The sequence below is a fragment of the Muscardinus avellanarius genome, assembly GCF_963383645.1.
Source record: "Muscardinus avellanarius genome assembly, chromosome: 15".
NCBI classification, from domain to species: domain Eukaryota; kingdom Metazoa; phylum Chordata; class Mammalia; order Rodentia; family Gliridae; genus Muscardinus; species Muscardinus avellanarius.
This window is the reverse complement of record NC_137801.1, coordinates 19795809-19823122: the sequence shown is the minus strand read 5'-3', so window position 1 is coordinate 19823122 and position 27314 is coordinate 19795809. Positions and strand designations below refer to the sequence as shown.

The 27314-nt window shown below is 52.3% G+C and overlaps 1 protein-coding gene across 2 annotated transcripts in view; it reads left to right on the top strand.

The window, feature by feature from the left end:
- Positions 1–27314, top strand: part of DNMT3A (DNA methyltransferase 3 alpha) — a gene marked incomplete at both ends in the record, with an annotated part of 84480 nt that overhangs the window by 12110 nt on the left and 45056 nt on the right. The window contains 2 exons of one of the 2 annotated variants that reach the window (XM_080712072.1): positions 2686–2790; positions 22269–22539. In XM_080712072.1, the coding sequence (XP_080568198.1) occupies positions 2686–2790; positions 22269–22539 (376 nt within the window). Of the gene's footprint in view, positions 1–2685; positions 2791–22268; positions 22612–27314 lie in introns of both variants that reach the window. The other variant, XM_080712071.1, reaches the window with a different exon arrangement.

Genomic DNA, 27314 nt, shown 5'->3' with positions numbered 1-27314 from the left:
ATCAGTCGGCTGGTCCCTCGGGTGGCAGCTCTCGCCCTCCTTGCCCCACCGGGGACCTCCTCTGCGCCTCTGGCCATTCTGATCCGTCGTGAGCACCGCCCTCGTTCCAGCATGACGGCCCCCCCCCCCCGGGGTGCGAAGGCGCGGTGCCTCTCTAGCGCCTCCCAGGACCTGAGCCGTGGTGGTCTGTCTCCACTGGCCTCGGGTGGACGGCTGGACAGGTGGAGGGGCCAGTGGTGTTCTTCCTGTGGGTCAGATGTCTCCAACTGGTCAAAGTGGGTTTTGTTCGCATGTCCCCCCATCACCTGAAAATTAACGTGGCAAACCACAAGCTATTTTGAAATTGCAGAAAATGAAAGTCAAGTGGGATGTGGAGGGCCATCTGAGCTCGACCTCGGGGAACCCGGAAGCCGCCTCTCCCCATCCGCAGTGTCCCTGTCGCCCTGGGTCGGTCCCTCCTCCTGGGAGGGCCGTGGAGTCGTCTTCAGCTCCTGCCCTGCGCTGGGGCAGGAGCAGCAGCCATTCCTCCCGCTGGGCCAGCGTCTCTCTCTCCCTCCCCAACATGGCTTCAGCCAGGGATTAGTCATGCCGGGGCAGCTGAGTCAGAAGGGACTTGTGGGTGGTTTGTGGCCAGCCTGGAGCAGTGAGGCAGGACTTTCTAGGTTCGTGTCTCTGTGTCCCAGAAGACAAGCAAGAAGGCTGGAGGAGACACCCCTGCCCAGGCACTGTGGGGGCGGGTCACTGAGCTGTGAGCCGCAGGGTCAAGAGGAGCCAAGATGTGGGCCCGGAGGCGCTCCTGTGGGTGACGGCACAGGCGGCTGTGTCTGCGGCCCGGGCTCCGGCACAGGGGTTCACAGCAGCTGCAGAAGCCCCATGGTGCACATAGTCTCCATTTCAGGTTTTGCATGAATTTCAAACAGGCATCCTGAGTTTTAACATGCCTTTTCATGTGACATGTCTTTTCATGTGGTTTTATACTTTTTACTTTTTTTTTTTTTTTTTTGTACTGGAGATTGAACCCAGGGGCATTCTACCTCTGAGCTATATCCCTAGCCCTATTTATTACTATTTTTAAAATTTATTTTATTATTTTTTTGTGTGGTACTGGGGGCGGAACCCAGAGGCTTTCTACCTCCGGGCTATACTCCCAGACCTTTTTTTAATATTTTATTTGGAAACAGGGTCTCACTAAGTTGCTGAAAGCCTCACTAAGTAGCTGAGGCTGGCTTCAAACCTGTGCGACCCTCCTGTCTCAGCCTCCCAAGCGTGGGGATTACAAGCATGCGCCACCACGCCCGGCTATTATTTTTTTATTTTTATTTACTTACTTTTTTGCAGTACTGGGGATTGAACACAGGGACATTCTACCTCTGAGCTACACTCCCAAAAGGCAGCCCTATGTTTTCTTATTCTTTATTTATTTTTGTATGTGTGTATGTCTGGGAATTGAACCCAGGGGCATTCTACCTCCGAGTTATACCTCCTGCCCTATATTTTACTCTTTATTTTGAAACAGGGTCTCACCGAGTTGCAGAGGGCCTCACTGAATAGCTGAGGCTGTCCTCAGACCACGATCCTCCTGTCTCAGCCTCCCAAATGCTGGAATTACAAGTGTGCACCACCGCACCCCGCTTCCTTATTCTTTATTATGAAACATAGTCTCACTAAGTTGCAGAGGGCCTTACTCACTAAATAGTTGAGGCTGGCCACGAATCTGTGATCTTCCAGTCTCAGTTTCCCAAGTACTGGGATTATAAGCATGTACCACCAGGCCCAGCTCTCTAGCCCTATTTTGTTTTGAAACAGGGTCTCCTAGATTGTGGAGGGCCTGGTAAGTTGCAGGGGCTGTCTTCCAACCTGCAATCCTCCTGTCTCGGCTTCCCAAGTACTGGGATTATAAGTGTGCACCACCATGTCCAGCTGAATTTATACCTTTTAATAAAGATTCATGCCAGGTGCAAATGGTACATGCCTGTAATCCCAGTACTTGGGAGGTTGAGACAGGAGGATTGCAGATTCAATGACAGACTCCACAACTTATTCCTTCACCAATTTAGCAAGACCCTGTTTTTAAAATAATAAAAGCCGGGCGTGGTGGCACACGCTTGTAATCCCAGCATTTGGGAGGCTGAGACTGGAGGATCATGATTCGAGGACAGCCTCAGCTACTTAGTGAGGCCCTCTGCAACTCAGTGAGACCCTGTTTCAAAATAAAGAATAAAAAATTGGGCAGGGGGTGTAGCTCAGAGGTAGAATGCACCTGGGTTCTATCCCCAGACCCGCAAAAAATAAAAATTGATAATAATAAAAAAGGCTGGGGTGTATCTCAGAAGTAAAATGCCTCTGAGTTTAATCCCCATTACCAAAACAAAAACAAAACCATTAATTCAATAAATGGATCACTCATTGAACTTTTGTATTTGTGTTAATTTTTTATATATATAAATAACTCAGAAAGAAACCCTTTACTAGAGTGTACGTTGTGATCTTGTGCTTGAGGAAATGTGGCCACCTTCAGTAGGGACCCCTGAGGCCCCCCAGGCTGTATTTCAGTGGGGCTCGCAGGGGAGAATCCAGCTTCACCAGGAAGAAAGGGAGGCTTCACCAGTGGCTGTCATGGGGGTGGGCCTGGAGCAAGGTGCGTCTGGGATCAGCTCTGGCTCACAGATACGTCTGTGTCCACAGGATGGAGAGGAGCAGGAGGAGCCCCGCAGCAAGGAGGAGCGCCAGGAGCCCAGTGCCACGGCCCGGAAGGTGGGGAGGCCCGGCCGGAAGCGCAAGCACCCACCCGTGAGTGTCCCGCCCCACACACTCCCCGTGTGCGTGCTGACAGCAGGAATGTGCGCTCTGCAGGGACCCTGGGATGGAGCTCACTCACATTCCTCATTCTTTGAACCCCAGAACCACCCAGTTCCCTGTTTCCTGCCATGAGAATTGAAGGGCCCACGAGGCCATTTGACTTGGCTGGTAAGCTTTGGAGCTGGGATTTCAACGAGGCCCCAGCCACCTTGGGAAGGGGGCAGCAAGAGGCCCGCAGACTCCGCTGGGCCCCAGCAGGCCCTGTGGCTAGGAGTCTGATTACAGTGTAGGGAAGATGCAGGCTGACCAGGCCCTTTTGTAAGAGGAGATGACCCTGGAGTCCTGCAGGGGTGGAGGCCGAAGGTCAGAGGCCAGCCTGGAGCTCCAGGTTCCTGGGAGCCAGGGCCACTGAGGTGGGGGGGTGGTCTGGGTGGCCAGAGTCGGAGCCAGCTGAGAGGCAAGGCTGTGGGTTGGAGGGGTCTTGTCTCCCGTGGTCTTAAACTCAAGAGGCAGATAATTGTTTCCCAGCAGCGAAGACAGCTGGTTCTTTTCTGTTAGCTCCTTCCAGCTGAGAATGGTAAACTCAGAAGGTGAGGGGCCAGGGTTCCGGATTTGTAGCTCAGCCCTTCCAGTTCTCCGCACTGCGGCGGTGGGAAGGTGGGTTCTTAGAGGCTGGGGGCTTGGGAACCCGTGGGTGCTGGGGTGCAGCAAGCCGATTCTGCTTGAAGAGAGGGGAGCAGGGCAGAAGCTAAGTAATTTCACTGGTTGAGTAATTTAAAACATTTTAATATTAAAGCAAACATGGATATTTTATGGCCTGGGATGAAAAATTGACGCGACACTGAAGGATGAAATGAGACTTGAGAGTTTCGGGTTTGCAGCAGGCTTGCCGGCAGGCTCTGGGCTGCCCTGCAACCCTCTCCAAAGGGCACCTTGAAGGAGGAGGCAGGCTGGCGGCCGGCGGGGTGAGCTGCCTGCGGTCTGCAGCTCCGACTTCCCTTTCCCTAGTCTAGTCGCAGCAGGACAAGCGCCACCATCTGTAGCAAATAAAAGCCCAGCCACCTTTTGACTCCAATTTGTAGGTCTCTGGAATCAGATGGGAGGCATATCACTGAGAAGGGAGTGGACTCTCAGGTCAGAGAGCACAAGGAAGTGGCCTGCAGGTGGACAAAGGGAGAAGAGAGGTGCCCTCCTGAAATCCCAGTTTCTGGGAAGCTGAGACAGGAGGATCATAGGTTCAAGGCCAGCCTCAACAACTGAGGCCCTATTTCAAAATAAAAGCCGGGTGTGGTGGTGCACACCTCTAATCCCAGGGCTTGGGAGGCTGAGAGAGGAGGATCATGTAGGTTCGAAGCCAGCCTCAGCTAATTAGTGAGGCTCTCAGCAACTTAGTGAGACCCTGTTTCCAAATAAAATATAAAATGGGTCTGGGAGTATAATCCGTAGGTAGAAAGCCTCTGGGTTCCACCCCCAGTACCACAAATAAATAAATAAATAAGTAAATAAATAGATAAATAAAATTTTAAAAATAGGTCTGAGTGTAGCCTAGAGGTAGAACGTCCCCGGGTTCCACCCCCAGTACCCCCCACACACACACAAAATAAAAAATAAAAGCCGGGCGTGGTGGCGAACACTTGTAATCCCAGCATTCTGAGGCTGAGACAGGAGGATTGTGGTTTGTGGACAGCCTCAGCTACTTAATAAGGCCCTTTGCTACTCAGTGAGACCCTGTTTCAAAATAAATTAAAAATAAGGCTGGGGGTGTGGCTTGGAGGTAGAATGTCTCTGGGTTCCATCCCCAGTACTGCAAAAATAAATAAATAAAATAATAAAGAGGGCTGGGGTGATAATCCTAGTATGTGGGAGGCTGAAGAAAAAAGATCGCAAGTTTGAGACCAGCAAAGGTAACTTAGTGAGACCCTATTTCAATATAAAGAATAAAAAGGGCTGGGGGTGTAGCCCAGAGGTAGGATGCCCTGGGTTCAATCCCTAGTACCCCTTCCCCCAAAAAAAGAGAGTGGGAAGAGGTGTGGCTGAGTTGGGAGAGGGGTGGGTGGTCGTCTGCCTGGAGCAGGCCTTGACGAAGGGTACAGAAACAAAAACACTGTTTCGGGGGTCCAGCAGACCCAGGTTTGAATATCAGCTCCACAGCCCGGCAGGGTGGTGCACACTTGTAATCCCAGCCTTTGGGAGGCCGAGACAGGAGGATCACGGTTCTCGGACAGCCTCAGCTACTTAGTGAGGCCCTCCGCAACTCAGTGAGACCCTGTTTCAAAATAAAGAATTAGGGGTGGGTAGCTCATAGGTAGAATGCCCCTGGTTCCATCCCCAGTACCGAGAAAAAAAACCAAAGAACCGGAGGCAGTCAGGACACACTCCTAGACTGCTACGACAGTGAGTAGCCTCGAGCTTGGTGAAGGTCTGGCCTGCCCTTGCTCGGCCAAGCCTTCCCTCTCAGGAGGCCATGGCAGCCAGAGTTTGACGGAAGAAACAGCACCTGGATTTACTGCTGCGCAGCTGTGTGGCTTGAGCAAGTTACTTGAGCTGCTTCCTCATTGGTAACATAGGTCTGCGGGTGCAGGGCTGCAGTGCAGTGAGCCTGTGCCTTTGCAGAGCCAGTGTCCACAGACTGGGGTGCAGGCTGTTGGAGGGGCGCACTGATGGGGGGCTGAGGCCCTCCTGGGCAAGTCACAGTGTGGACAGGGCCCAGCCCGTGTCCTGGGTGACAGCTGCAGCCACCTGGACTCTCTGGAGGGTGCGTGGGTTGGAAAGGGTACCCTGCACCCTGGAGGAACAAAGGAAGAAAAGACAGCCCAGAGAACACGGCCCTTCCTAGGAGCCCAGGAGGGGCGGCCCTGGCCCTGCCTGGCCTGGCCGTGGGTCCTTGCAGGGGTAGGACCTGGTCTGGGGCTTGCAGGGGCAGGTGCGGGCCCTGGCCTCCCCCTCCCTGCCTGGGAGCTTTAAAGCAGCTGCGTGTATCACCCTGCTGATGAGCCAGAGGGAGCCTGCTGCGGCCCTGACAGGTGTCACAAGGGAAGGTGCTAGAAGGAGAGAGGCTTGGGGGGGCTTGCTTTCTGCCAACTGCTCTGCCAGCCTTGGCCGGGAGTCCCTGTCACCAGTGTCCTCTGGCTGCTGTGTTGACCTCGCCCAAGCCAGCTCCCTGGCCTCCTGGAAGCCCAGGCCGGGTGCTTTCTAGAGCTCCCCCACCACAGGTGCTTTGCCCTCGCTGAGCACCTACCACTGCGGGGAAGAAACACACATGTATCTTCTAGGCTAGCCTGAGAGAGGGGCCACACACAGTCACGTCAGACACAGTGCCCGACACACCTTTACTCAGAAGCCTCTAGGGACTCCATTTCTTGTGGGACAAGATCTGGAACGTTCCCTCTGGCTTTCCAGCTTCATGTCGTCTCACCTGCTCTAGCGCCCAGCACCACCTCTCTGGCCACAGAAACGCATCTTCTTGCTGCCCCTGAGCATAGTATGCCCTGTTCCACAGCCTCCCCGGCTCCCCGCCCCAGAGCCACAGCCCGACAGACACTGGCTAGAGGATGTAGCCAGCCCAGCCCACCCATTGTCACCCTCTCCAGCCTGTCCCCTTGTGAGCTGTTTGTAAAATTAACACTGATGAACTCCTGAGAAGTCAAAGAAAGCTACAAGTGCCCTGGTCAGGAGCTTGGACGATGGTCTGCAGATCCCTCTTTGAGAAGCACCGGTTGTTACCTTTGTGCACAGAACGTGAAAACCTGTATTTAGGAGTTTTGATTTTTACGGTGAAGAATGGAACCTAGGGCTTCTGTATATTAGGAAAGTATTCCATCACTGAGCTATGCCCCCTAGGAGCTTTTTTATTTTTATTTTTATGTGGTACTGGGGATTGAACCCACGGGCATTCTACATCTCCAGCCCTTTTTATTTGATTATTTGGAAACAGGGTCTCACTAAGTTGCTGAGAGCCTCACTAAGTTCCTGAGGCTGGCTTCAAACCTGCGATCTTCCTGTCTCAGCCTCCCAAGTACTGGGATTATAAGAGTGCACCACCAGGCCCAGTTTATTTACTTATTGTGGTACTGAGAGTTGAACCCACGGGCATTCTACCTTTGAGCTACACCCCTGGCCCTATTTTCTTTTTTATTTTATTCAAAACAAGGTCTCACGAAGTTGTGAAGGGCCTCACTAGCTAAGGCTGTCCACAAACCTCAATCCTCCTGTCTCAGCCTCCCAAATGCTAGGATTACAAGCGTGCGCCACCACTCCTGGCTTTTATTTATTTATTTATTTATTTATTTATTTATTTATTTATTTATTGGTGGTACTGGGGATGGAACCCAGAGGCTTTTCTACCTCTGGACTATACTCTCAGACCTATTTTATATTTGGAAACAGTCTCACTAAGTTGCTGAGAGCCTCACTAAGTAGCTGAGGCTGGCTTCGAACATGCACGATCCTCCTGTCTCAGCCTCCCAAGCACGCGCCACCACGCTCGGCTTATTTTTTTATTTTAAAATAGGGCCTTGCTAAGTTGCGGAGGGCCTCATTAGGTTGCCGAGCCAGGCTGCAAACCTGTGATCCTCCCGCCTCAGCCTCACAAGTACTAGGATCACAGGGTTACACCGCCACTTCGAGCTCCACTTTTTCTCTTGAGGCAGGATCTCACTAAGTGACCACACACTGGCCTTGAACCTGCGATGCTTCTGTCTCAGCGTGTGCCACTGTGGCCGGCCTCTTCCGCCACATTTGACCGCGGGTGCCAGCCCCTCTGCCTAGTCGCTGAGCAGAGGCACATTGCCTCTGCCTCCCCCCTGCAGAGAACAGACTATGAAGTCCGGCACTCTATTGCCTACGAAGGCCTTTTACAACGATGCACAGGGCAAGATCGATGGGGCCTCCGTCGTTACCACATTCAGAGGAAGAGCCTGAGGTTCAGAGAGGATTCAGGACTTCCCTGCCACAACTGCAAAGCTCTTGCTGTGTTTTCCTTCTCACTGCGCCAGCCTGAGTCTGGCTGACTGGGTACCCAAGATAAAGTTAATGTACGAATGCGGGGCTCCTTGTAAAAGTCTATAGAACTGTTCCAAAAAGTGAACAAAGAAAATATAAGCGAGGAAGGTGAATGACCCAACCAGGGAGCCTGTGCTTAACTGGGGGAGGCTGCAGTGACCTGAAGCGGGCTCGCTGAAAACCAGGCAGTGGCGGCTTGCCGGCAGGCAGCCCTGGCTGGAGATCCAGGATGTTGCCGACAACAGGAAACAGGAAGCCAGCTGCACGGCTGGGCGGGGCCTAGGAAGAGAGCTGGCACCTGGGCCAAGGCCTGGGCTGGCCAGTGCCCAGGACGGGGAGGAGGGCACTGGCGTGAGAGGCCGAGGCGGGCAGGAAGGGGCATCTTCCTGTCCACCAGCTCCTGAGGACATTGCAGGGTGACAAGTTAGGCCGTCGGAGGCTCCCCACAAACCCAGACAGTCCTGTGGGGGCCTTTGTCCTTCGTGGGAGGTTCCAGCTGGGGCATTTGAGGGGTGGTTTCTGCCCTGGCCCACCAGACCCTGGGGGGAGCGGGGCTGGCCTCAAAGAGTTCCATCCCCTGTTTATTAGCTTATATGCATTTATTAATTGAAGGTTTGTACCCATCAACTTCCTTTAGGTTATTTTTGCTCTGAGGGGGCATTCTGAGGTCACCTCTTGCTAAGAATAACCCAGAAAGGGTGGGGGAGGGGCTGGGAGCTGGCGCTGAGCTCTGCTGAGCCAAACTGGGGTTCCTTACTCCACCCTCCAGCACAATGCAGGAGGGAGGGAGCTCACAGGGCCAAAACCGCCCACTTCGGGACAAGAGACCTGGGGCGTAAACTGTGGGCGGTCAGGGGACCCTCCTCTGCAGCCTAGGTCAGCGGCGAAGCTTTGCTTGGCTCTCAGAGGTTTGCAGTGTGGACCAACTTTCCAGCCTGATAGGACCTTTGGATTCTGCTCCAAGCCCCTTTGTTTACAGGGCCTCCTGCACTAATCGCTCCACTGTGACCAGAGGCTTGTGCCCCTTGGCTCTGAGGCACAAAACTTCTTGAGGCGGTTCTCCCATCCCAGGCTCCGGCCCTGGTTGTTGTCGCTCCCATGGGGCATTTTTTTTTCCCCTGTGAGCCCACATCAGTCACCCTGCTGTCCTCTCTCCTGCCTCCTCATATTTTGGAAGGTGTGAGGAAAATGTAGCTCATGAGGTTTGAGACCTTTAACTCTGCCCTGCAGATTCTCCAGCCTGAGCACTCAAATCAGTACCCACCATCAGACCCCTATACCGAAGGGCCTGGCCATCGGTGTGGCCTTAAAGAGCCACAGGATGCCTAGGGATGCCGGGGGAGCCAGGAAGACACTGGAGGATGTGGGGCTTAAAAGAGGGTGGCAAGCGGGGCATGGTAGCACACGCTTGCAATCCCAGTACTTGAGAGGCTGAGACAGGAGGATCACAGGTTCAAAGCCAGCCTCGGCTACTTCATGAGGCCCTCAGCAACTTAGTGAGATTCTGTTTCAAAATAAAAGAATAAAATAGGGATGGGGGTATAGCTCCAAGGTAGAATACCCATGGGTTCCATCCCCAGTAACATACACACACACACACACACACACACGGTGGTATCCAGGTACCTCCCAGTACTTGAGAGGCTGAGACAGGATTGTATTTTCAAGACCAGCCTTTTCAACTTAATGAATGAGGACCCCCAGCAATATAGCAAAGCCCTGTTTCAAAATGAAATTTATAAAGCTGGGCGTGGTGGTGGACACTTGTAATCCCAGTACTTGAGAGACTGAGACTGGAGAATCACAGGTTCAGAGCCAGCCTCAGCAACCTAGTGAAGCTCTCAGCAACCTAGTGTAAACCTGTTTCCAAATAAGAAATAAAGGTTGGCCTGAGGGTGTAACTTGGAGGCAGAATGCCTCTGAGTTCAATCCCTAGTGACAATAAATAAAAATGATAACAAATTAAATGTTTAAAAAGAGGTTGGGGGTAGAACACCCTGTGGTGCTGGGTTCAATCCCAGTACCCCCCCCCAAAAAAAAAAGGTGGCAGCCACTGAGGAAGCTGAGGTAAAAGGATTGCAAGTTCAAGTCTAGCCTGATGAGAGACCTTGCCTCAAAATGTGTGTGTGTGTGTGTGTGTGTGTATGTGTGTGTGTGTGTGTGTGTGTGTAGTACTGGGGATTGAACGGAGAGGCATTTTCACCTCTGTGTTATACCCCAAGCCATATTTTATTTTTTATTTTGAAACAGGGTCTCACAGCTGGGTACGGTGGCACACGCCTATAATCTCAGTACTTGGGAGGCTGAGACAGGAGGATGGCAGGTTGGAGGACAGGCTCAGCAAGTAGTAAGACCCTGTTTTAAAATAAAAAATAAAATAGGCCTATGGGTATAGCTCGGAGGCAGAATGCCCCTGGGTTCGATCCCAGCACCACAAAATAAAATTAGCATTAAAAACCCCACAAGTTCATCTGGAAGGTTTGGAGGAGGAGGCTGTAGGGTCTGAGGAGGCTGCCTCTGGCATCCCTGAGCCTGATGGGGCACATCCTGCCAGGATATGGGGTGGATGGTACCCAGAAGAGCCCTGAGGCCTCCTGGGGGTGGCCGTGGGGGTTCAGATGGGCCAGTGCTGCCTGCCACTGGGGATGAGAAGAAAGTGGGAGGAAAGGAGATGCCACAGGCCCAATGAGGACACTGTCCGAGGCCCCTGTAGAGAGCAGGATTGATTGAAGGAGCATATAAGTGAAATCTTAGAATCTCCATTTTGTATTTCATTAAAAATAAAAATTCCTCTATGTGTGTCCCTCCTTGACTCCTTCCCGGAGTGACACATTCCAGGGCCAGCTTGGGCGAGTCCTTCATACCCACAGGTCTCAGCCTCTGCATCCTCCTAGGAGCTCAGGCACCCACATCTCCCTCCCTGCATCCAGGGAGGCGCGTTGTTGACACTCTTTCTTTCCCTGGCCCACCTGGAGGCTCTGCACTCAGCTCTCCCTGCAGGAGGGCGGTCCAGTCAATCACGGGAAGGGGAGGCGGGAGGATGGCTAAGGGGAGGAAGGCTCTCCAGCCCAGAGGACTAGGGCCAAGGGAGGGGGATGTGACCCAGGCTCTGACGTCACATCAGGTGGGGCAGGAGGACGCTCCTGAGACCCTTCAGAAGATAGAACTGCCTTCCATGGTGGGCCCCCTTTCTGCCAAGCCCGTCGCCTTCAGGGTGGTGGCAACTTCAAAAGAGACGGGTTTGAATTGTAGCTCTCCCGCATGTCACAGTCCTTTCAAGGGAGGCTCCAGCTCATCCTGCCACCCTTTTGAGGTTGACTTCAAAGGACACAGCCCTGCCCAGTTCCAGGTGGACAGGTGTCCCTGCTGGAGACGGTGCCCCGCCACCCCTATGCCATTCACTGGGCTTGTTTTTGCCTGCTTTTGCATGGCTTCTGACCACCCAGCAGGGACTGGGCTGAGGACTAAAGGTGTTCTCTCCGCTGGGCTCAGGCGGGGACTTCTCTGGGGAGGAAGGTAACAGCTCCTAGCAGAAGATGGACCTGGTGGGGCCTGGAGCAGCCAGGGTGGGCCCAGGGTTTGTGGAGTAGCCTTGGCCATTGGCCTGCTCTCCCTGACCCCACTGTTGGCCCTCTGGGGAAAAGGAGGCTGGAGGTGTCAGAGTTTTGAAGCCCAACTCCGTTTACTCAGCAGACAGAGCAGGGGACCTCTGGGAACCTCTGGGAACAGGGATGGGGTGGCCTCTGATTGTCCCTGATGCAGCAGGCCACTTTCTGCGGCCAGCAGATCTCAGGCACAGAGCTGCAGGGAGGGCTGGGGCTGGGGCTGGGGTGGACGGAGGTGGCCCGGTGCCAGTGCTCCCGGGGCAAGGCTGCTCTGCTTCCCTGGACATGTGGCTGTTTTCTGAAACTAGAGTCAACCTGGAAAAATCCAGGCTGAGTGGGGCCTGCTGGGCCGGCTGGGGCCATGGAGCCCTGGAACCGGAGGGACAAGGAGGAGCAGCAGCAGCCGGGCCTGTTGTGCGTCTGTTTACACTGCTCCTCCGCACGCAAGCGCGGAGCATCTCTGCCCTGCAGAGCCAGTCTGTTGGCCGGGCTGGGGTGAGCGCCTTGTGTATCTGTGCTGCGATTGTGTGCGAGCCCACGGCTGGCCGGGCGCCAGAGTTCCCGGATGGCTGAACCCTGCCAAGCCCTTAAAGGCACACTAGCAGGTCTGGAGAAGGCTGGGGAGCGCCCCGTGGCTGGGGGGGGGGGGGCAGGAGGAGGCGCCTTGAGCCCCAGGGGCAGGGGCCCCACCTACCTTCCATTGTTGCCCTCACTTCCTGGGTGCCTGGTTTTTAGTTTTTGTGCGTAAACATAACTATAATAAAGGAACTCAGAAAGCACTTCCCCTCACTGGGAGCTTGAGCACTTTGTGCTACTTTGGGAGACACGGCCTCTCCTGGGGAGAGAGGGGTCAGTCATTCCAGGGTCTGGCGTGGCTGAGTGGAAGGGGTGGAGGATGTGGTGCTAGGGGCTGGAGAAGTGGTCTGGTCCAGACAGGTTCCCTGCAGAAGTCTCCTCATGTTCTCCCCTGGCTCTCCCTCCAGGTGGAGGCCGCCCTTCCAGGGCACATTGGAGCCTGCTGTTTTTCCTTCTTAGAACCCTAGGAATCTGGTCAGGTGTGGTGGTGCATGCCTGTAATTCCAGCAACTCTAGAGGCTGAGGCAGGAGAATCATAAGTTCAAGGCCAACCTGGGCAACTTAGCAAGACCCTATCTCAAAATAAAATTTTCTTTTAAACAGGCTGGGACTAAGCTGGCATGGTGGCACACACTTGTAATCCCAGTACTTGGGAGGCTGAGACAGGAGGATTGCAGGTTCGTGGCCAGCCTCAGCTACTTAGGCCCTCCACAACTTAGTGAGACCCTGTTTCAAAATAAAAAATAAAAAATAGGGCTTGGGGATGTAGCTCGGAGGTACAGTGCCCCTGGGTTCAATCCCCAGTACTGCAAAAAAACAAAAAGTGGGGGGGGTGGGGAGACTGTAGTGATAATTTGCTTAGTAAGCAGGAGGCCCTGGGTTCCATCTCCATTAGCACAGGTGCCTGAGCGTGCACGCGCGCGCGCGCGCGCACACACACACACACACACACACACACACACACACACGGATGAAAGAAAGAAAAAAGCAACTGGGGTCCGGCGTGGTGGCACACGCTTGTAATCCCAGCACTTGGGAGGCAGAGACAGGAGGATCGCACAGGTTCGAAGCCAGCCTCAGTTACTTAGTGAGGCTCTCGGCAACTTAGTGAGACCATAGCCTGGAGGTAGAAAAGCCCCTGGGTTCCACCCTCAGTACTAAAAAAAAAAAAAAAAAAAAAAAAAAGCAACTAGGGATTTACTAGGGCTTTTCCTGAGATGGAGTCCGCCTTCCAGGGCCTGTCCTGTTCCGGGTTCCCAGGTCAGCCTGGAAGTTTTTTCCACAGAGGGAGGAGCCGTCTTTTTCTTGGAAAGTCAAGGCTAACGCGGGCTGCCTTGGATGCACTGTGACGACTGCTTTATTAATGTCCTGAGTGCATGGGTGCCGGGACCTGGGTCTGGCTCTGCAGAACCATAGGTGGAGAGAAATAGAAAGATAAGGAGGCAAAGCTCACCGTGTAGGAGGGGGACATACCGTAAACAAATAACTAGGTGTGTGTGAGGAGAGGTGTAATGAGCGAGGGTGAGAAAGCGCTTCCTAAACAAATGTGGCACACGCCTGCGGGGGACCTCACCCCCACTCTACAGGGCGGGGGGCGGGGCGGGGCCAGCAGCTGGCCACCCTGCCAGCTGCACAGTGGGGGCTTTGGGAGCTGGGGATGGCGGTGAGGCTGAAGGCTCCAAAGACCGGAGGTCTAGGGGGGGGGGGGCTCTAAAGTGTTCCTTAGAAGACAGAGTAGAACAGTGGTTACTGGGGAGGGGAGGGGGATTACTATTTAGTGGGTCCTGAGTTTCTGTTTCGAGATGCTGAAAATGTTCTGGAGATCGACAGTGGTCATGGTTGTACACAGTGTGAATGTACTTAATGTCTACTTCAGAATGGTTAAACGAGAAATGTGTAGGGGAGGACTGGGGGTTGAACCCAGGGGCATTCCACTTCTGAGCTGTGCCCCCAGCCCTTTTTAGCTTTGGGGGATTTTTTTTGAAAGAGGGTCTCATTAGGTTGCTGCAGGTCATTCTAAGTTGCTGAGGCTGTCCTTGAACCTGTTATCTTCCTGTCTCAGCCAAGTACTAGCATTACAGTCATGCTTCTCTATGCCCAGCTAAATAATTTTTGTGTATCCTTTATCACAATTTAAAAAAAGAAAATAGAGCCAGGTGTGGTGGCGCACGCTTGTAATCCCCGCGCTTGGGAGGCTGAGACAGGAGGATCACACGGGTTCGGAGCCAGCCTCAGCTACTGAGTGAGGCTCTCAGCAACTTAGTGAGACCCTGTTTCCAAATAAAGTATAAAATAGGTCTGGGAGTATAGCCCGGAGGTAGAAAGCCTCTGGGTTCCACCCCCAGTACCACCAATAAATAAATAAATAAAAATAAAAAAAGAAAATAGCTGGTCATGGTGGCACAACATAGTGAGACCCTGTTTCAAAATAAAGAATATAAGCTGGGAGTGGTGGCACACTCTTGTAATCCCAGCATTTGGGAGGCTGAGACAGGAGGATCGCGGTTCGAGGACAGCCTCAGCTACTTAGTGAGGCCCTTTGCAACTCAGTGAGACCCTCTTTCAAAATAAGGAATAAAAAATAGAGCTGGGGTGTAGCTTAGAGGTAGAATGTCCATCTCTAGCACCACACACACACAAAAAAATAAAGAATATTATATAGGGCTGGGGTATAGCTCAGTGGTAGAATGCCCCTAGGTTCCATCCCTAGTACCACAAAAAGAAAAAAAATTTTCAGAAAAACAAAAACCATGTTCCTTAAAAAGCAGCCGCTCATTGCCCCAGCCTCGGCTGGCTCGGGTTCCTTCAAGTCCTGTGGACTTTTGGGGGAGAATGCCTCGCTTGCGGAGGCAGTCCCTGTCTGCAGGGAGTGCAGCAGCGCATCCCCGCCCTCTGACCACAGCAGCCAGGTGACAACCCGCAGTGCCTCCAGGCAGGTGTCCTGTGACTTAATTTGCCAGGAATGCTTCACACAGGACAGGCCCAGGACAGGGAAGCAGGAGGCAGTTGTCCCAGCAACGGTGGGTGTGGTTCCTGGCAGGAAGGCAAAGGTCAGCGAACTGATGGACAGCTGGAGGTACCCAGAATGAGGCGTGCAGGTCGAGGGACAGGCATGGGCGGCCAGACCCCGCTTTCCTCACATCCCGGACACTGGCTGTGGGCCTCCGGGGAGGGGGCGTGAGGGGTACTCACTTCGGCTTCCATTCTGAAGCCACCTGCTGCTGCCTTTTGAGATGGCCAGAATGCCTTCCTTAGCCCTGTGCTAGGTCTCCTTTCTAAAAAAGAAATAAAATAGAGCTGGGGGTATAGCTCAGAGGTAGAATGCCCCTGAGTTGAATCCCTAGTGCCACTCACACACACATGCACACACACACAAATATATATATATATATATATATATATATATATATATACACACACACGTGTGTGTGTGTGTGTGTGTGTGTGTGTGTGTGTGTGTGTGTGTACTGGGGATGGAACCCAGGGGCATTCTACCTCTGAGCTACACTCCCAGCCCAATTTTTTATTCTTTATTTTGAAACAGGGTCTCACTGAGTTGCAAAGGGCTGTCCTCGAAGCATGATCCTCCTGTCTCAGCCTCCCAAGTGCTGGGATTACAAGCATGCGCCACCATGCCTGGCTGAAAAATAATTTTTTAATTTTGAGACAAGGTCTTGCTAAGTTGCCCAGGCTGGTGCTGAGCTTAGGATCCTCCTGCCTTGACCTCCCGAGTAGCTGAGATTACAAGTGTTTTCGATGGGTCAGATGGCTCAGAGGATGGCCATGAAGGAATCTTTAGCTTGCCTTAACCCCAACGCTTTGGTGGACTCAGGACTCATTAGAACAGAGAGGCTGGGTGGTGGAGGATGGGGATGGCTGGGAAGAGAAGCAGGTGGAACGGTGGGTGGGACCAGCTGCTGAGCTAACTCCAGGCGGGGAGCGTCCAGAGTCCCCCTCCGCTCCCCTCACCCACACAGGGAGCTGCTCCCACCTCTGCCAGCAGACTGTGTCTCATGCTGCTGCAGATTGGGGTTCCCCTGGCAAAACTGGGGGAGGCGCCTACAGTGTACTTGAATGACTGGAGGCAGTGCGCCCCGGGCCAGGCGGGAAGTGGTGACAGTGGAGGAGCTCTGTGCTCCACAGTGGCTGAAGGAAAGGACGGTGGCCGTGGGAGCGGACTGGCTCTGATGGCCACGCAGGGCCATCGGGCCATCAGCATGGTGGCACAGGCCTGTTGTTTCAGTACTTGGTAGGCTGAGACAAGAGGACTGCAGGTTCAAAACCAGCCTTAGCTATTTAGTGAGGCTGTCAGCAACTTAGCAAGACCCTGTCTCTTTCTTTCTTTTTTCTTATTTATTTTTGGTGGTACTGGGGATGGAACCCAGGAGCCCTCTACCTCTGGGCTACACTCCCAGACCTATTTTATATTTTATTTGGAGACAGGGTCTCTTAAGCCAGCTGAGGCTGGAGTCGAACCTGTGCGATCCTCCTGTCTCAGCCTCCCAAGCTCCCAAGCGTGGGGATTACAAGTGTGAGCCACCACGCCCGGCTTCTTATTTAATTATTGCAGTAGATCGAACTCAGGGACATTCTACATTCCAGCTATTTTTTATTCTACCTCTAGCCCCCTTTTTTCTTTTTCGGTACTGGGGATGAAAATGATGGGCATTCTACCTCTGAGCTACACCCCCAGCCCTATTTTTTATTCTTGATTTTAAAACAGGGTCTCACTGAATTGCAAAGGGCCTCACTAAGTAGCTGAGGCTGTCCTTGAACCGCAATCCTCCTGTCTCAGCCTCCCAAATGCTGGGATTACAAGCGTGCGCCACCACGCCTGGCTTGTTTTTATTCTTTATTTTCAAACAAGGCTTCACTGAGTTGCTGAGTGCCCCACCAAGTAACTGAGGCTGGCTACGAACTGTGTTCCTCCTGTCTCTACCTCCCCAAAACTAGGACTACCAGCATGCGCCACCATGCCTGGCAAGACTCCATTTCAAAATAAAAGAAATAAAATAGGGGTGTTGCGTGGAGGAAGAATGCCCCTGGGTTTAATCCCCAGGACTATAAAAAAATTGATAAAAATTTTTGCATCCTTGAAGGGTGATGGAATTTATGCCGGAGGCCCGTTCTGGGCTGGAGGCTCCCTGACTGCCTATGCAGGGGAGTAAGAGGACAGTGCCAAGCCTGAGGAGGGTCAGACAACATGGATGGAATACCGCGAGGTGGGAGAGAGACAGGCTGCCCTGGCTCCGGGTCATTCCTGCGCAGGGCTGCCTGGCTCTGATGGCCTGGCCTGGCCTGGCCCTGCCTGGCCTTCCCCTCCCACCAGGCACTTCCTCTTCCGCCTGCTGCGCCCTCCCTTCCTGCCCCCAGCCGCCTGGGCGGGGAGCGCAGCCTCACAGCCTCCCTGGGAGCCGCTTTTCCCCTAGAGAGGGCAGCCACTGTGCTCTGCACAGCCTGGGAGAGCCGCAAAGCAGCGTCCTCAGGTGGGAGCTGGCCTGGGAGGATGCTGATTGCTGTTTTCTCCCCAAGGCCCTCATCCCTATTTGCTACCTCTGAGAGTTCCTCCCTGGATAGCAGTGGGCTCGGAGTTCAGGGCCTAGACCTGCAGCACTGTATGGAGAGGGGCTGGGAGCCAGCACCTTCTCAGGCTGGGTGCTCAGTGCTGCAGCCATCTCAGAGAGCTTGGCACACTTAGACGGGCAGGTCCTTATCCCCACCAGTCCACTTCTGGGACCCTGGCTGCAGAACCGTGCAGGAGCCACGTAGCAAGCCACATAGCCACCGTGTGCAGAAATCACAAGCATCTTCTAAACAGGAGACAGAACTGCATGCAGTGGTATGGAGAGATGCCCACTTTGTTTCTTAAGGGAAAACCCAGTTGCAAATGTTACCAGTACATGCTACATCCCCACCAGCTGTGTGTGTGTGAGTGTGTGTGTGTGTGTGTGTGTGTGTGTGTGTGTGTGTGTGTAACCAGGGATTGAACACAGGGGCATTCTACCTCCAAGCTATACCCAGCCCTTTTAATTTTATGAAGCAGGATCTTGCTAGGAGGCTGTGAGTTTTGATAAATTACCAGGCTAGCCTCAAACCTGTAATCCTACTGCCTCAGCCTCTCAGGTACTGGAACTACAGGTGCGTACCACCACACCCATCTTTATTTTTTATTTTCAAGTAAAGTTTCAATAAATTGCTGAGGCTGGCCTTAAACCTGTGATTCTTCTGTCTCAGCCTCCCTGGTACTAAGATTACAGGTGTGCACCACCGCACCCAGTTTCATAATACCCTTTTATAAAAACACAATTCTGGATCTGGACTTGTATATGAATGTGTATGGCTAAACATAAGCATTTACACGTGCCTGTAAAAAGTCTAAAAAGGAGACTTGTCAGGCTGTCAATACTGGTTTAGCTGGGGAAAGGGAGAGAGAGATATAAAACAGGCAGGTTGACCTTTTCCTGTGTGTGGGGGGACATTGGGGATTGAACCCAGGGGCATTCTACCTTTGAGCTACACTCCCAGCCCTATTTATTTCTTATTTGGAAAAAAGGTCTAACTAGGTTGATGAGTCTCATTACTTGCTGAGGCTGTCCTCCAACCTGTGTCCCTCCTATCTCAGCCTCCCAAGTACTGAGATTATAGGCCAGTGCCACTACACCTAGCTTACTTTAGTCTTTTTTTTTTTTTTTTTTTTTAAGTACTGAAGATGGAACCCAGGGGCATTCTACCTCTGAGCTACGCCTTCAGCTCTATGTTTTATTCTTTATTTTGAAAGAGGGTCTCATTAAGTTGCGGAGGGCCTCACTAGGTAGCTGAGGCTGGCAGTGAACCTGCGATCCTCCTGTCTCAGCCTCCCGAGTACTGGGATTACAAGCCTGCGCTGCCACACCCAGTCTCACTTTAACCTTTTAATGCTATCCATTTTGTACAGTTTGAATTTTCACAATATATGTGTCTGACTTTTAATTACCACTAAAAATTTTAAACTGATAACATAAAAACAAAAATTATACTTATTAATGGGGTACTATGTGATGTTTTGATGTATTTATATATTGTATAATGTTTAAACCTGGTTAAAATATTTATCTCCTTAGCCGGGTGTTGTGGTGCACGCTTGTAATCCCAGCATTTGGGAGGCTGAAACCCGATGAAAGTGGTTCGCAGACAGCCTTAGCTACTTAGTGAGACCCTGTCTCCAAAAAAAGTATAAAATAGGTCTGGGAGTATAGCTTGGAGGTAGAAAGCCTCTGGGTTCCACCCCCAGTACTACAAAAAAAAAAAAAAATTTATCTCCTTAGCTGGGCGTTGTGGCGCACGCTTGAATTCCAGCATTCTGGAGGCTGAAACCCAATGAAAGCGGTTTGCGGACAGCCTCAAATAGAGCTAGGGGTATAGCTCAGAGGTCGAATGCCTCTGGGTTCCATCCCCAGATCCGCAAAAAAAAAAAATTATATATATATAATTTTTTTTTTTTACAGTACTGGGGGTGAAGCCCGGGGCATTCTACTTCTGAGCTAGATTCCCAGCCCTAATTTTTATACCCTTCTCCAGGCTACACTCCCAGACCTATTTTATATTTTATTTGGAAACAGGGTCTCTTAAGCCAGAGAGGCTGGCTTCCAACCTGCAGGATCCTCCTGTCTCCGCCTCCTAAGCACGGGGATTACAAGTGTGCACCACCATGCCCGGCTTTATCCTTTATTTTGAAACAAGGTCTCACTAAGTAGCTGAGGCTGGGCGCAAACCTGTGATCCCCTTGTCTCAGCCTCCCAAGTACTGGGATTACAAGCATATGCCACCATGCCTGGCTTTTTTTTTTTTAGAACTGGGGATTGAACCCAGAGGCGTTCTACCTCTGAGCTACATCCCCAGCCCTATTTTCATTCTTTATTTTGAAACAGGATCTCACTAAGTTGCACATGGCCTCACTAAGTAGCTGAGGCTGGCTATGAACCCGTGATCCCCCTATCTCAGCCTCCCAAGTACTAATATTACAAGTGCGCACCAACACGCTTGGCTTTTATTTATCTCCTTAAACATTTTTTATTTGTGTGTGCGTGTGTGCGTGGTGCTGGGTACTAAACCTAGGAGCATTCTACTTCTGAGCTATACCGCCAGCTCTTTTTTATTTTTTATTTGGGAACAGATTCTCACTAAGTTGCTAAGATCCTCTCTGTGTTGCTGAGGCTGGCTTTGAACCTGCAATCCTCCTGTCTCATCTTCCCAAGCACTGGAATTACAGCTGTGCACCACCACACATGGGTTTCTTTTTCTTTCTTTCTTTCTTTCTTTCTTTCTTTCTTTCTTTCTTTCTTTCTTTTTTTGGTGCATTGTAGTCATACATCTTAATGTGGTACAAGATGGTAGAGAAATACATGCACACATCACTCAGCCCTTCCCCACCTCCCACCCATTCCCTCCCCGCTGGCTTATTCTTTATAGTAAACAGATTCAAAGTCCTTTCTTCTAGCTTTTTGAGATAAACAATACGTAATTGGTATTTATAGTTACCCAACTGTGCATATGACTTGCTAACTATAACTTAGTACCCTTTGACCAACCTTTCTCTATCCCTTCTCCCCCTGCCTTTTTTTTTTTTTTTTTTTTTTTTAGTGATACTAGGGATTGCGCCCGGGACGCTCTTTCTCTGAGCTACATCTCTAGCCCTTTTATTTTGAGATAGGGTCTTACTAAGTTGCCAAGGCTGGCCTTGAACTCAACATTCCTCCTGCTCAGACCCTGAATAACTGGGATTACAGATGTGCACCACTGTGCCCAGCACCACCTGACATACATTTATTTATTTATTTATTTATTATTTATTTATTTATTTATTATTTATGGTACTGAAGGTGGAACCCAGGGACATTCTATCCCCAGCTACACTCCTAGCCCCATTTTTTCACTCTATTTTGAAACAGGATCTCACGAAGTTGCAGAGGGCCCCACTGACAGTAGCTGAGGTTGGCCGCAAACCTGTGATCCTCCCGTCTCAGCTTCTCGAGTACTGGGATTACAGGCCCACGCCACCATGCTCAGCTCTTCCTGACTTTTATAATAGAGGGGAATAAAAGACTTAGAAAGAAAGCCAAAGTATCCGCTGATAGAGCCTCCTTGCGCCCCCTCCCACTGGGGAAACTGAGGCACCTTGAGCACCTTGTATGAGCTTGCTGAACCATCGGGCTCCCGGCGTTCTGCAGGTTCTGGAGGGTTGCTGAGTGCAGCCTGGTGTCCAGGGGGGCGGCAGAGTACTGAGTGCAGGGGCCCGGCCACTGCCTGCCCCGAGCTGGACACCTCATACTTCCACGACGCCCTGGCCACTTGCCTTCCCGTGGCCGAGGACAGTGTTCGTGCACAGGGCCCAATGGACACAGGCTTGCCCGCACTTGTTCTAGCCTCACAAACTAAATGACTTGCAGTAAGTCACACAATTCTCCAGGAGCCTGGGGCTCCTCACCTGCTTCGCTTCCCAGGGAGCAGAGAGGCCCTAAAGGGGTAAGTGGAGGAGCGAGCTTTGCCCACGGTGCGGTGCAGGCAAGGCCGTTAGAATGACTGTGGATTTGATCTCCGTTAGCTGGACTCTTAGACTCAGTCCTTGGGTTCCGGGGGAGGAGTACTGCATTGGCTTTCAAGGGGGTATATGGAACCCCTTGCCCGGGAGAGATGGCCACCGAGGCTGCAGATTGCTTGATGGGGCCTCCACTCTCCTGGGTCTGAGAACCCATGGGTGTTTAAGGTTGGGCCCAGAGAATGCTTCTTCCAGAGGCCTCCTTTGACCCTTCTGCCTGGAGAGACCAGGAGGAAAGCTGAAGGCCAGGGGAAATCTAAACACATAAGTCACACCAACCTGTCGTTGCCAGAACCAAGCAGGTGGTCCTAGAGTCTCCCAAGGAGGGGTCCTGGTTTGAGGGACCGATTGCCTGGGGAGCACTTGCTTTGAGGAGAGGCTGCAGAGAAGGCTTGGAAACCCTAGAAGCACAGTGAGTTGGGTGCTGTGGGGTACCCCTGGGGCAGGAGGACAAGGCTGGCCAACCTGCTTGGCTTCTTACCCTGTGCCTTACGCTGAACCCCACAGACCCCTTGACATGGAGGGTCAGGCCCTTGGGTCCTGTGATGTCAAAGGCATACCTGTGGAGGTATCTGCTTGCATGAAGGTTTCCAGGGCCACAGGTTCCTGAACAGAGGGTGCTGAACTCTCACAGAACCTCAGACCAGCTGTGACCCGCAGGTGGCAAAGGCTCTGGTCTAACCCTGTCCTCATGTCTCTTCTCCTATTGCCAGGCTGACAGCAGTGATGCTCCCAAGGACCCTGCGGTGACCTCCAAGTCCCCGTCCACGGCCCAGGACTCAGGCCCCTCAGAGCTGCTACCCAATGGGGACTTGGAGAAGCGGAGTGAGCCCCAGCCTGAGGAGGGGAGCCCTGCCGGGGGGCAGAAGGGCGGGGCCCCGGCCGAGGGAGAGGGTGCAGCTGAGGCCCCGCCTGAAGCCTCCAGGGCAGTGGAGAACGGCTGCTGTGCACCCAAGGAGGGCCGGGGCGCCCCCGCAGAGGAGGGTGAGTCTCTCCCGGGTCCTGGTCCCCGAGGGCTGGAAGCCCGGCTCCCTGGCGTGCCCGGGGATGCCCTGGGTGGGAGCCAGTGACCCGCCTGCCCAAGCCCTGGCCTGGGCTGCTGGCAGCGCACAGCCTGCACGTGTGCTGATTTGGCCCACGGAGTGCTTTAAACATTTAAAAATTAGTTGCCAGTATTTTAAAAACTCCAAGTTTCACATAAAAATCTGGAGTTTTGGCTTTTCACAGAAAACCAAAAAAAAAAAAAAGAGCTAGATCTGGCAACAGTGGATTTGCATAATGCCAAGGGGAACAGGACTAGGATGACAGGCGCCTCTTTCCTCCTGGGGGGGTCGTGTGCCTCAGTTTCCCTCCTCTCCCCCAGGGGCCTTCTCATGCTTCCTCACAGCGTGCAGCTCTCGGGGCCCATCGTGCGTATGCATCCCCTGACCTGGGCGTGGGAAGCCCCTGCCAGCGTGGAGCCCACAGTAGTTTGGTTGGTCCCACTGGAGACGTAGCTGTGCCGGTGGGGGCAGGGGCGTGGGGGCGGGGCCTGTGCACTCCCGGCCTGGGCCTCTTCATCTGGGGACTTTTTGGGCCGGCCCTGGAATCCTGGACCATTGCCCACTTTTCTCTTTCAGGTTAAGCCAGAGATTTCAGGGCCAACCGAGCTGTAAACAAGTTAGTAATGAGGACAACTAGCATTTGTACGGGGCTTCGCAGTTTACACAGCACTTCCTCGTACATTATCACATTTGAGCCTCCCGGGGCCCTGCCAGGTTGCTTTGCATATGTGCATTTTAATTTCAAAAAGTCTTCCTTCCAAGTGTGTATGATGGAATGAGTAAATTGATTAATTGGCATCACTTATTTTGCATGGATCCAAACCTAATATTTATGCGGAACGGAGAACACTTCCAGAAAAGAGATTTCCAAACTTATTTAAAAATACCGTGCGTTTAGTGCTCAACAAATATTTATGATGCTCTACCACGTGTAGGGCACTCTCGGAGGCACTTAGCATTTGTTGTTTTATTTACTCCCCCAAATATTCAAGAGGTATTCCACCCCCATCTCAAGGGAAACAAGCGTGGCTTATAAGGTGACTTGCTCAGGGGTCAGCAGAGGGGCCAGGGTGTCTTTAACCGTGCCCTAGCGCCACTCCTTCTCCCCTGCTCTTCTGCAGTGGGGCTCCCTGTAGCTGGTTCCCCAACTGTCCAGGCCTCCTAGTCTGTCTCACGCTTGGCTAGAGTGCTGGGACAACCTGGGAGGAGCCAATCAGAGGAAAGGAGAGACAACCTCCCTCCAACGCACAAGGGGTGCAGGAGGAAGGCCTCTGCAACCAGGCATGGCAGTCTCTCTGGGCAGCTCTGGTCTATTCCAGGTGCTGGTATCCAACCAGCATGGGCACTGCACTGCCGCCCAGGGCCTGGCCAGTCCCTCCTCCTGGCAAGATGGAGCCGGAGCGCCAAGGATGCTCTGGAGCCCTGCGGGTTTGTTTTCAGCTTGGGATTTCCCTGTTTGCATTTCTGGTTGATCTCGGAGCACCTTCAGTCAGCCAACAGGTGTTCACTAAACACCTGTTTGGTGTGTGCCAGGATCTGCGCAGGTCAGAGGAAAGGATGGTGAACAAAAACCTGGTTATTGCCCTCGGGGACCTCACTGTGGGCCAGAGAGTCTACCTTTAAAATGTGTGATGGCCAGTCTCAGCAGCTTGTGAGACTCTCTGATTCAAAAAACAAAGAATAAAATAGAGCTGGGGGTATAGTTCAGAGGTAGAATGCCTCTGGGTTCAATCCCTAGTAATAAAAAAAAAAAGTGTGATAGTAGCCCACATGGTGGTACACATCCATCTAATCCCCATACCTGGGAGGTGGACGCAGGAGGATCACAGGTCTGAAGCCAGCCTCAGCAACTTAGTGAGGTCGTGTTTCAAAATAAAAAATAAAAAGGGCTGGGACATAGCTCAGAAATACAATGGCCCTTGGTTCAACCCCTAATACCAAAAAAAAAAAAAAAAAAAGTATGAGACAGATATGGTGGTGCATGCCTGTAATTCTAGTATTTGGGAAGCTGAGATGGGAGGACTAAGGTTTGAGAACAGCTTCAGCAAGTAGTGAGGTTCTCATCAACCTGATAAGAGAGACCCTGTTTAAAAACAACAACAACAAAGCCAGGTGAGGTGGTGCACGCTTATTATCCCAGCATTTGGGAGGCTGAGATAGGAGGATCATAGTTTGTGGCCAGCCTCGGCTACTTAGTGAGGCCCTCCACAACTCAGTGAGACCCTGCTTCACAATAAAGAATAAAAAATAGGGCTGAGTGTGTATCTTAGAGGTAGAATTCCCCTGGGTTCCATCTCCAGGACCACAAAAAGAAAAAAAGAAAACAATAAAATAGGGCTGGGGGAGCCAGGTGTAATGGCGCATGCTTGTAATCCCAGTCCTTGGGAGGCTGAGACAGGAGGATCCAGGTTCTCAGCCAGCCTCGGCTACTTAGTGAGGCTTCTGCAACTTAGACCCTGTTTCAGAATGAAGAATAAAAAAATAATCAGGCTGGGGGTGTAGCTGGGAGGTAGAATGTCTCTGGGTTAAATTCCCAGCACCACAAAGAAAAAAAAAATAGGACTAGGGATTTAACATGGAGGTAGAATGCCTCTGAGTTCAGTCCCTAGTACCACCAAACACATACACACTTGTGCATACACCACACACACACACACACACACACACACACACACACACACACACACATACACACATACATTCTAGTGATTTATATATGTTAACAATGCTGTTTGTTTATTTTTCTTGTAGTACTGGGGAGTGTGTGTGTGTGTGTGTGTGTGTGTGTGTGTGTGTTACTAAGATGAAACCCAGGGCTTTTCTACCTCTGGATTACACCCCCAGACCTATTTTATATTTTTTTGGAAACAGTGTCTCACTAAGTTGCTGAGAGCCTCACTCAGTAGCTGAAGCTGGCTTAGAATCTGCACGATCCTCATGTCTCAGCCTCCCAAGTGCTGGGATTACAAGTGTGTGCCACCATGCCCAGCCTGTAGTACTCGGGATTAAATCCAAGGACAATCTACCTCTGAGCTACACCCCAAGTCCTAATTTATTTTATTTTTTAAATTCTGAAACAGGGTCCCACAAAGCTGCTGAGGCTTGCTGCAAACCTGTGATCCTCCTGTCTCAGCCTTCCAAGTACTGAGTTTGCAGGTGTCTGCCCCCTAGCCCTGCTGAAACCAGTGCTTTGAGGGTGAGGAAACTTGGTGCCATGAAGAGCTATGGCAAAGGAACTGGAACCAGCCCAGGCAGTTTTGCCTAAGCCGAAGGATGAGGGGAGGGCTGGTGGAGAGAGAGGACTTACCTGCTGCCAGGTGCGCCCCAGGTGGCAGGGAGCAGGGTACCCAGAACCTGACCAAAGCCACCAGGCTACCATAGAGAGAGCCAGGGAGAAGGGTGTGGGAGGCAGTGGGTGGCGGATGCCAGAGTAGGCCTGCAGGGCAGCAATTTGAAAGGATCGCCTTTCTTCTTTCTTTCTCTATTTTTTTTTTTTTTTGAGGATGTAAGCCAGAGGCTTTCTAGCTTTGAGCCACACCTCAAACCCTATTTTATTTTGAAATAAGGCCTAAGTTGCTGAGCACCTCACTAAGTTGCTGCAGCTGGCCTGTGATCCTCCTGTCTCAGCCTCCCAAGTACTGGGATCACAGGCATGCACCACCATACCAGTCAAAAGATCACTTTTCGGTCTGGCCCCAGAATGGGTGGCAATGGCCGGGGAGCTGGATGAGAGGTAGAAAGGCAGCTGGCAGCAGAGATGGAGAGAGGTGAAAACAGCCAGGGATCTGAAGGTAAGGAATTGCATCGTTCCTGGGTTGGCGTCTTGACTTTCAAACGCGAAGGTGGATCCGTCTCAGAATCTTAGTGTTAGTATTGCTCATGGTGGGTGTAAATGCCTGGCATCTTAATCTCCAACATTTGACCTTGGGGGCTCCTGTGTGACCCCAGCTCCTAGAAATGGCAATGCTATCAGGAATCAGAGCTAGTGGTATCCCCAAAGGCCACTGCCAAGCGGCCAATATGCCAAGGTTGGCAAGATGTTAGTTACCCAGAGGGGCGGCACTGCCTGTTGGAGGCTTCGCCAGGGTACAGTAGGCGTGGGGGCTAGCCCTCTCCCAACAGCCGGCAACACCTCAGCTGCAAAGTTCAGATGCGGAAGGAGACTGAGCCCCCAGGGAAGAACTGAACTGGCCTTTCTCATTTCAGTTCCTCCCCATTCCAGGGCTTTTTTCAGGGCCCCCACTATCTCTCCAGAGCCCTCTGATCAGGTTCTGTGGTGCCACTCTCTGGGTAACGCCTGGCCAAGTCCAGCGCCCAGGCCACTGCTGAGCGGCCTTCAGGGAGGCCACCAGCTGTGATCCCAGCCCACATCTCCGCCTCAGGGAGAGCTGTGGGAAGCCTGGATCCCCGGAGCGTGGCCAGGGGAAAGGATCAGGAAGAGGCAGGATGGTGAGAAGAGCGATAAGGTCAAAAGCCAGTCCTGGCCAGGCTGTGCCCGGCACTGCGCCTGCACACCTGGCATTAACACCACGTGAGGGGCAGCGATGGGGGACACGTCATCCTCAGTGAGCACCGACTGCATGCCAGCGTGCTCCCAGGTCAACAGCCAGGAGCATCCGTGCTACCTGGGGAGTACAGCGAAGGACCCCAAGCTCCACATCAAGCCGGGGAAAGCACAGTGCCTGCCCTCGTGCACACCTAAAGAGGGCCTCAGAA